We start from the raw sequence: 11017 nt of genomic DNA, 5'->3' as shown, positions 1-11017 counted from the left end.
AATTGGGTGCTTCAATAGATCCAATTTTTGATCTCATGGTGTAGATGTAAACTTGTGCCTTAGTTGTGACTGTCTGCCTGCATAGTAATAAATACACAGATATTTTTACCATGGCCAAAACTCAGAATAGATGAGGTTGGCATGATGTAATTATTAATAATCTTTCAAATGAATGAATAATCTAAAACTAGCATAACCAACAGAACAAGGATGTGAAGATCCTGTTGTCAGATAGAAGTTAACATAATTACATAAGTGGAGCAAGGATGATAATCAATCTGGTGATTTAGTTAAAATATATTGGACACTTCTTTATACCACTACTTACAAGCTAAGTTGTTTGAGCTTGGACTATTACTTTCGTATTTACCATTGTTTCAGGGATCAATAAGTCCTATTTCTTAAAGACTAGTAGAATTTTCATACTGATTATTCTTATTCACCTTTCCCGCTCAGCAGTATAACAAAGTTCCAATACATGTCTCTGTTAACACATTATGTACAATTCGAAATTGGTCAAAAGAAGGCTTCATTTTACATATTATGTGATGCCATTATATGCATTGCTAGTGAGGGGACTGCTTCGAGAGAGGCTGCTATCCATGTCTTCTTATACCCCGAAAATAGTTAAAGTGCTGTAATGACATTGCATATTGATAATGGAATCACAATTAGAATGATATGGATGGATACTTAGCGTTGTTCATACCCTCAATTTTTACGACTTAGTTGTGTACTTACAGTAACAAAGCCAGATGACAGAAGCTGCAGAACATATCATGTCCCATTGGGTGGGCTTCTGATGTTTTAAGTGCATTTCTTAATTACATTTTATTTATCCTTAAGGTGTCCATTGAGTTTTTCTGGAACCAAAATGAACTGGTGGTTATACCAAGGTCCAAGATACATAAATGGGAGGCATTTGTTTTTGATGGTTTGGTCATGACTCGGCTTAGGATCAAAAGCTTTTACTGTGTTACACACACACACACACACACACACACACACATGTATGTATGTATGTATGTGTGGATGTGTATATATACCAGGAAAGAGGTACAAGGTCTCTAAATTAGCTATTTTGGAACCAAACTGGACTGTTGGTTGTAAGGATGATATTGCACAGAATAAGGATGCTTCACACACGTATGTATGTATATATGTGTGGATGTGTATATATACCAGGAAAGAGGTACAAGGTCTCTAAAATTAGCTATTTTGGAACCAAACTGGACTGTTGTCTGTTGGTTATAAGGATGATATTGCACAGAATAAGGATGCTTATGTGGCGGCGTTAGTATCTTTCTCAGCAGAAGGCTACCGTTGGAATATCAATTTCACTAGACTGGTGCAAGACAGAGCTAGAATCAGTCATTTTTTTCTTGGATTTACTTAATTCTGGAGTACGGAGGGGAGATGGCGTGGATAAATTGTGTTGGAAACCTTCTTCTCAATGTCTCATGGGGTTTTTGAAGTTCGATCTTACTATAAAGTCTTGCTACCATCTTCTTATGTCTTTCCCTTGGAAAAGTGTGGAAAACAACAATGCCAACAAAGGCCAGTTTTTTCATATGGACAGTGGCGTTGGGTTGGATTTTCTCTTCCAAAGGCATATCAGAAGTGGACTGAATGGATTGAAGTGGACCAAAAATATCAAAGTTGCACCTAAATGGATCAAAGTACACTGAATGAACCAAAATAGACCGAAATGATGTGACTCAACAGGAGTGTAATAATAATAAATGCTAAACTTCAACTTTTAGATATGATATATATGATATATGACCGAAATGGACTGAAATGATGTGGCTTAATTGGAGTGTAACAATAATATATGCAAGACTTCAACTTTTAGATATGATATATATATATATATATATATATATATAAGAAAGAAGCATTTGTTTTTGATGGTTTGATGACTCTTCTGGGGATCAGAATTTTTACCATACAATATTTCTCTAATGATAGAATAGTTGTTTCCCTTTTCAATAAGAGTGATTTGTTGAACTGCCCTATTAAACCAGCTAACCTTAGGTGCATTTAAATATTCAGATATTGAAAGATTGCACATGCCATCTTTTTTTTTTTTTTTTGGAGGAAGATCACACTTGCCTTTAATTCTTGGACCACAGGTCCGAGGAATCTAACTGTCTCTCATCCTAGTACTTAAACAATATAGCACCAGTGAGATTTGATTCCTCGGAATTGTGGTCCAACAATGAGATTTATTGCAAATAAGACTCACTACAAAATTAGATAATAAATATTGAATCACTTTTAACTTGTTAATAAAATCAGGTTTCTACTTTGTATTTTTTAAATTGATTGCCATGGCTCTTTTATCTACATGCATCTTTATTTCATAGATTTGCCAGGATGGTGAATTTTTTGCAATGGCTTTTGATATGTCTAACTTGGATATTCTGTGTAACTGCTAACCATTCCCATGATTTAGCAAAAAAAATAAAAAACCATTCCCATGAGGAGCGTATGAATCAATTACTTAATTTGAGTTATATGAATTAAACTGCAAATATAAATCATAATAAAATATTCACTTCCATTACACTCCTGAAAGAATATATAGTCGTACACTAGAAACGTTGTCACATTTAACAAAGAAGAAACATAAAACATAAGAGACGCCAGTCACTCTTGCACTCGACAAACTAAGAAATACATCCACGCATTGAGCATAATTGCATTATTGAAATGTATGATCATCTATCAACGTCGGGAGAGGGCCATGGCGGATAACAGGATTAGCAGTATAAACACAACTACGGCTCCAAAGGATCCGATCAAAGAGCCAGAAGTGCGCTGGCAGAAGGAGTTGAACTGTTGGCAAATGGCAAACCAATTTGTCTTTGAATTCCCCTTGTGTGCTAAGTATACAATAGCTGCTGCTGCAGATGCTCCAGCGGTTAAAAGTGCTAGCATTACCTACACAAGGGTGAAAATATCCCATAAGAGAACTTATCAATTTCAAAGATATTGATACATCTTCCTTTTGACAGAAAAGTACTTCCAAAATACACAAGGAGAGTATTTTATGAAGTAACATGTGATGTTCCAAAATGGAACCATATAATTGTCATATTCCTCTAAAGTGCTTCCGAGATACTATCTCAATGGTGACTAAAAAATTACATTTTTAATTTTTCTTGATCACTAACAATTTAGGACTAAGAGCAGTACATATTTCCTTGGAATTAAGCTTCTTCTAGGCATTTTGTGATTGCCAAATTATTACTTAGCCATGTGAATATTGTATAGAATCTCGAAGAACTTACCGTATCAAAGAAAATCAAGGGAATTCTACTTCTTTGCGCACTGCTGCTCAGGATGTGGAAGATAGAAAGGGAGAGAGAAAGAACCAGATAAGCACTTACAATGGAATTCGCAATCACAAAAAACCTGTTCCAATAGACACAGTTAATATACCATGAAATATTAATATTAATATAGATGATAAATTGTAATTTTAGTCTCTAAAATATGGGGTTTGTTCGATTTTGATCCCTCAAATTTCACAATGTGTCAACTGTTCCAGAATAGATGAGACTGAGTTAGAACTTTTTAAAATTAAAGGATCAAAATCAAACCGACCTATATTTTGAGAACCAAAAATGCAATTTACCCTATAAAATAGCAAGCATATTGTCACAAATAAAAAGTACTTGATGGTTAGGAAGACAAGACCTACGTAAGCGTTGGAAGATCTTTAAACTCAGCCCTGAACCGAGTGAACCGGGTAACAAAAGGAAGTGTTTCATTAGTTGTTCCCATGGCTATAGCACTTCCTAGGGTACCCAGAACTGCAACTAGCCTAAGAATGAAATCTAGGATGGACACCCCTCTATTCATGCCAACCCTTTGCTTAGAAATCTTACCTTCACCAATCACAATAGCACCTGAGTTCATTTTTGCTTAGAAACTAGCTTGGTGCTAAAATTCGAAAATTTTGAAGGGGTTTTGAGTTTGAGTTGAATGTGTGCACTGTAAAGGGAAACGGAAAGGGTATTTATTTATATATCCATGCAAGCTCTGATATTCCACCATGCAAAACTTTCAAAAGGTGTAGTAGGTTTGGTGGACTACAGTGTAGTGGGTTTGGTCGACTATCATATGTTTGATTGACTGGGCAATCAGCACCACCTAAAAACTTTTAGGGGAGACTTTTGTTTAAAATGATATGTTTAAGGATACAATTCAGCCCCCCAAAAATAAAAAAAGTCTTAAGAGTATAATTTTTTTAAAGAAAATGTTAAAATGCTAATGTCAAATTTATTATAAAAGATTTACAAACTAAAGTAACATATTGAATGTGATAAGTGCTACTTAAAAATTGTAATAAATAAATTTCTTAATTACTATTTGCAATGTTTTAAAAGTTGACACATCAATTTATAAGAATTAAATGGTAAAATTTGTAGTAACCATAATATCACTTCAAAAATTTCATTTGTAGTGATGATTTATTGCGATCAATGAATGATGAAAAGTGATATTAATTAAAAGTTATATAAAAATGATATTACTCTGATTATAACTTACCAACGTAATAAGATATGAAAAAAAAAATGGTATTCTTAACATTGATTTGTGCTAAATCAAGATAGGTGTCATTTGAGGTTGACATAGCTGCATGCGTAGCATCACCATCCTAACTAAATCTGATTTTAAGGTTATTTTAATCATTACTTACCCGTACTTGCTCTATTTGATACTATTTTTTTTTATGCTAAAGCATGAGGCCACCACCTGATCTTCCAACTCCACAAAACCATAGGCCCCAAAATAAAAGGGGCAAAACGACTAATATACAAAATCTTATCATTTTACAACCACAAAGACGTGTTTATCATTGGAGGAAGCTTCGCAACATGGGGTAGTTAGCTAGATATCTAGGGAAGCACAATCTTAAATACATATGGAGGTTGAGTTGGTGTATGATAGACAAAACTTAATTACAGTACCGTAGATGCTGTTTTTTAAGTTCTCCTCTTAGGATTTAATCATGTGACTACTTAACTAAAAAATACACTTCTATTCTATGAGAAAAAAATCGACATGACAGAATCTTAAGAGGGGAACTTAAGGAATAATACCTAAGTACTAACATTTAACCAATCCACTTAGTAGCAAAGGGTATAATACCTCAGCGGTTGATGGTTGGCTACACGCCCTATTAATTAGCATCTTCTTGCTGTGTACATTAATTGATATTGAAATTAAGGCTAGTGTGGCTGCTACTGAATGAAACCTTGGCTNGTTAATTTGTCACTTCTATTTTTGCCTTCAACGCACATAAAAACAGCTTCGTTTACTTCTCGGATCTCAGTGTGTTGGTTTTGTCCAATCCTCAAGGTCACGGACTGGGCTCTTACTGGGTCCCTTCAAAATTAATCTTGTAAACCATCATTTGAGCTCACTCTTGTGGAATGGTCTGTTGGCCCTTGGGCCTACTTAATTCGTTCCAGATTCAAACTGCCCTTGAGATCATCAAGTGTAAAAAAACAAGACTATGGCTATGTTTGGTTCCCGTAAAATATTTTTCAGAAAATATTTATCTTTTGAAAATGCTATTTTTGAGAAAAGAAAATATTTTCAAGTGTTTGGTTGCATTATGAAAATTGTTCTAGAAAATATTTTCATGTGTTTAGTAACATTCTGAAAATGCAATTTTCCACCACTACCCACACAAAACCCACCACCACATAATAGGAAAACCACCAAAACACCACCACAACAACAACAAAAATAAAAAAATCACATAGAAATCAAAATCACACACAGAGAGAGATCGGTTCGTGGGTTTCCGGCGAAGTCAAAGGTCGAAGGTCGAAGGCGAAGGTCGAAGGTCGTGGGTTCGTGGCGATGGGTCTGCGTTGAAGGTCGAAGGCGATGGGTCTGGGTTTGGGTCGAAGGCTTTGGGTTCGTCGCGATGGGTTGAAGAAGGCGATGGGTCTGGTCGGGTCAAAGGCTTTGGGTTCGTCGTGATGGGTCTGGTCGAAGGTCGAAGGCTCTGGGTTTGTGGGTCGCTGGCGATGGGACGAGGACGAGGACAGCGCAAAGGGAGGAGGACGGCGCAAGGGGACGAGGACAGGATGAGGACAGCTCTAGGTCCTTCTTTCTCTCTTTTCGGAAGTAATTTGAAAGTAAAATACAAACATAAATGATTTTCCGTAATTATAAGGCATTTTTACGGTCAACGGAAATGATTTTCCGTTTGACCCAATTTTCCTTGCGCACTCAAACACCCGCAATTACGAAAAAACATTTTCTAGAAGTGGTTTTTACCCGAAACAAACGGAGCCTATGTGAAAAATATTTTGTTGATAGACTTACTAGTTTGGAATCAACCTAGTGAATAAAAGGCCGAAAACTTAGCCCGTTCTCTAATCTTAACTCTTACGAAACTAGCCCAAATTATGGCCTCGTATGTATCAAATGGCTGCATCTGGGCTGGCCTTAATTTTACATCGCAATGTCTTGAAGTTGAACACTCCGTCTATCCATATAGAAGTTTAGAATTCGTCTTTATTCAAAAAAAAAAAAAAAAAAAAAAAAAAAAGGGTATAGAACTGCTATAGATTGAGCTGAGTGAGTGAAACTTTAAGTCTCACAATTGATCTAATCTCTTTTCAAAGTAGCTATTATTGAAGTCTTGATGATAAACATAAAGAAAAAGAGAGAAAGAGGGAGCTTGAAATAAACTTTATATGTATCGACTGTGCAATTTTTGCGTATGATTTACATTGTGACGGTTCTAAATAAGTGAATATATATTATATAGCACTGAGACTTGTCATTGTACAGGGAAAATTTCCTTAATTTGAGCTAGTATCAAGGCCACAGTACTGGGTCCTTGATTCTTGCTCAATCAGGTGAGTATTCATGCCAAAATCCATGGCATCCAAACATAAAGAAATTCATTCTCAGTATTCTATCGATGAAACTATGCTCAATAAACCAAAATTATGAAATTATACTTTCATAAACCTTAAAACATTGACAGTCATCCTCAAATTTCCTCAACAAACCGAACAATGCCTCTTTTATCCCAAAAAAAAAAAAAAAATGTAACCACTCATAACCAAATAACACCATTAAAAAAAAAAAAAAAATCTTAGTTCCAAATCAATGAACCTCACAATCAAATAATCTCCAAACTAAACATAATTCCCAAATTGATAAACCAAACAAAAATCAAAATTACTAAGTAAAATCAAAGAACTGACTTTTATTCACCAATAAGATGAAGGACATCGGTGATATTTTTGCCCATGTGGGCAAGGACACAGTCGCCGATGGGTTTCCAAACAAAAACAATTTTGTGAGAAGAATCGACTAGGAGAGAGAGAGAAGAGAGAGTTGAGAGACAATTGGAAGAGAGAAGGATTTTGACAGTGAAAGAAAACAAGAGTGAGAGAGGGGGAGAGAGTAGTAATTTGATCAACTAGCGAAATTTGGTCTGAAATGTTAGAATTTGATAAGTTATTCTTGATAACTCGTTTTACAAGTCGAGTTCTCTATATTTATTAGGAAAATGCTAAAGACATTACAAGTTTTACTGTATGAAACTTACAATGATGTGGCAATTAATATGATTAGTGGGTTTCAACAAACACATAATTGAATTTTTAATTTTCTTTTTATAATTTGTGACACATTTATTTGTAAGACAAATATACTAAAACTTGTAGTACTTTTAACACTACTCTATATATTATTTAATTTCTTGCATGAAACTCAAGTTTAATAAAATCGAGTTTTATTAGGAAAATTTTAAGAAACTAAAAGCATTTACGTTATTCTTCTCAAATATAAAACTAATCTACAAAACTCCATTTTTTTTTTTTTTAAAGTTTAACTATCCTTTGTTTTTATACAAATACATTAGTCTCAATACTATAACACTCTTTCATTTAAATATTATTTTAAAATCTATTCAAAATTTTAATATTAAATGGTCCAAAACCCACATCTACCCGGTGTTAATGTCTCGTGGTGGTGGACAACCCATAGTGGCAATGTGCATGCCTCCCGCCTCCCTTGAAGGGGGCGGTTCCTTCTTATGGCACGGGCTTGGGTGCTGTGAAAGAGGGTGAAAAATGGGTAATCTTTGATGTGTGACTGAATTGAGTCATTTTTAATTTATTATTACCAAAGGTAGTGAAGTTGATACCAATCATTGGGTTTTTTCTAAGATATGATTGGTCACTTGATTCTATTTGATTTTATACCAATTCTAGGCTAAGAAAAAAAAAGGCCATTTTTGTTAATCTAATACAGATGGTAAAAAATCTTGATTCTTGAGTTCAGGAGTCTAGTTACGTGTGAGAAAGGTATTAGACACACTACAACGCTTATCCGGAGACAGTCCTTTATTTTGGTAAAGTCTTAATTTTTGGTCGTTGGTAGTTAAAAATAAGTTATTGGTATTAGCTTTTGGGGTTTTAAAAGAATTGGGCTTTGAGGCCTGATTTTGGAAAGGATGAGAGAGAAAAGAATAAAAAAATGATTTCTTTAGCATTGGCGAGGAGTAGCATCTCACCACAAATAACGAATATTGTTCCTCTTAAAATTTTTTGGGCTAGTTGGTGGAGTTTGATGCGTGAGGTTTTTTATTGTTTTTAGCCAAATTTTTAACCTCAAACTAGTTTAAGGAGACTAATTTGAATGTTCTTACACATTGGCTATCAACAAGTCAAGGTTAGAACTTGATTTTATGAGTTCAAAATGCAGCTATCAATTTGGCTATCAGAGAGAGAGTTGAAATTTTGGACTTCCCTAAATTGCTGGAGATGGCTTCGAATTTTTTTTCCCAGTTGAAACTTGCCTAATTTAATTTTGTTCAATTAAAATCTGGTGTTTTTTTTTTCCTATGTATCTTTTTTCAAGCTTTTTGTTTGTATTTTTTTTTTGGTTCTGTTTTGTATCTATATTTTGCAAAATCCTATTTCTTTTTTAGATTAAGTTTGATGAGCATCTACCTTGTGAAGCTTTGGGTTTCATTTCAAATTTGATAAATTGCGTTCCGACTGCAACTTGTGTGTTTTATTCCTAGGTAAATATGATCATTGCTTTCTTTCGTGTGTGTGTGTGTGTTTTTTTTTTAAATTATTTTAAATATTATAAAATTTCATGGTCTAAAAAAAAAAAAAAAAAAAAGAAAAAAAAAAAGAAAAAAGAAAAAAAGAAAAAGGCAAGATACGTATCGATCTAGCAAGTCACCGAATTAAAGGAACTTATCAACATATACTGTAAATCTTTCATTTGCATTGGCAATTTGGCATTTTCATGAACTATATAATTGTGTATTCAGCAGTTGCATTAAGAAGGGATAGTACACTACACTGATAAGTTCTTCCCAAAAAAAAAAAAACACTACACTGATAATGAATTATTGGTCATCCATTCCTTTGGTCTTTCCTTTGAACAAAGAAGGGTTATACTCATATCCTCTCAACTCTTCACTTGGTCATTCCATTTAATTGTTAAAAAAATAAATACTATTGGTACATTTTTAGACCCCTTAAAACACAAGTTGTTTAACCTAATTATTTAGCTAAGTGATTACTTAAATAAATTATTCAAATCTAGGTTAACACAATCAAATCATATCATGTAAGTAATGCAGAAATATAAAGAATACACAATATGATAATCCAGGAAAACCAAACCAGTAAAATACTTGGAGAGGATTTAACCTAACTATTCTCAAGGTAAAATAGATCCACTATGAAAGAATTGGAGTTTTTACAATAGAACTTAGACCACTAACATTCTATTGCTACCTCATGTAAAAAACTTATTACCACGACCACGTGACAGCTCCAAGTCCAAGAACTATTTCTTTCCAAGGCCTTTGCAACACAAACACTCACACTTGCGATGAAAAACACAAACTCTCCTGTCTGTGACTCCAAGACACCCTTGAAAGTTTAGATCATCAGCACCTTTGATGAGTAAAGAAGGCAGCAACTTTTACAATATCAGATCTTGAGATGCTTCAAGGAATAACACCGGTAGAAGACATGAGAGAGCTTTTTGGGTACAAAATCCTAGATACAAAAAAGGCACACTCTTCTTTCTCTGAAAAGTCTTGAAAATCCTAAGTGTGTATGAAGGTAAACACCTCTAGATTTCACAGAGATTCAACACACAACACATTAAAGACCTCTAAAACGTAGTTAGGGTTTTTCCTTTCATACTTGGAGTAAAACATAAAACTCTATACGGCAAATCGGGCTTGGGCTAAGTTGAAAATTTTGCAGAAAAAATAATCTACACGAGATTCGATCGATTAAGTCTAATTTTCTATTGATCAAGTCTTACAGATTTAGTCCAATAAATCCTGCAGTCACTTGATTCCAACTTTACAAATAAACACACGTTGAGCAGCCTAAATCTAGACTCTAAGTTTTGATCATGGTTATCCAACACATTACAAATTGAAGTTCTAATACATTTTGTGGGGGGTAAAAGCCCAGACATACCTATTGGGCTGGGGGCCCTGTCTTGAGGAGTACTGTACGTCCAAAGAATAATAGCGGGTCGGGGTAAAATTCATCTGAACGCAGCCAACCCAGAAGTAATGGAAGAGTAGCATCCGAAGAGGTCACCTTTTGTCCGAAGAGTTGACACTCCTCGGACGCAAATAGTCTCGACCCAGCCAACAAATAGAAGATCCAAATGGACTCTCAGGCAATCCCAACGACAAAGATAAGCACTGGGCATGTCTGGGGATGGTTAGAACGAGAAAATATCTGAAGGAAATCTGCCATCACCGCATTAAATGCACTGCATCTACTTTTCTGGCCGCATTAATGTGGAGAAGACCCCTGAACAGTGTAATCTCAGCTACTACCACTCACGGAGGGGTAAAGAGAACACCTGATGGGACATGCACTCAAGTAGATGCTTAGATGAAGAACAGGTAGACGATGAAGATGATGGGAGAGGGTGCTATATAAGCAGAAGAGGTCTCTGATAATGAGGAGGGGGG

At 34.9% G+C, this 11017-nt stretch overlaps 1 protein-coding gene across 1 annotated transcript; it reads right to left on the bottom strand.

The window, feature by feature from the left end:
* Positions 1-2537: 2537 nt before the first annotated feature.
* LOC111999139 (casparian strip membrane protein 3) lies at positions 2538-4218 on the bottom strand. Its single transcript, XM_024031258.2, has 3 exons — positions 3710-4218; positions 3297-3420; positions 2538-2946 (listed from the first exon to the last, which is right to left on the bottom strand). The coding sequence occupies exons 1-3, from the start codon at positions 3925-3927 to the stop codon at positions 2731-2733; spliced, it is 558 nt and encodes a 185-aa protein (XP_023887026.2). The 5' UTR covers positions 3928-4218; the 3' UTR covers positions 2538-2730.
* Between the last annotated feature and the right edge of the window lie 6799 nt (positions 4219-11017).

The sequence above is a fragment of the Quercus suber genome, unplaced genomic scaffold (assembly GCF_002906115.3).
Source record: "Quercus suber isolate HL8 unplaced genomic scaffold, Cork oak 2.0 scaffold_823, whole genome shotgun sequence".
NCBI classification, from domain to species: domain Eukaryota; kingdom Viridiplantae; phylum Streptophyta; class Magnoliopsida; order Fagales; family Fagaceae; genus Quercus; species Quercus suber.
Note: the sequence above shows the minus strand (reverse complement) of the source record. Positions and strands in the feature narration are given on the sequence as shown.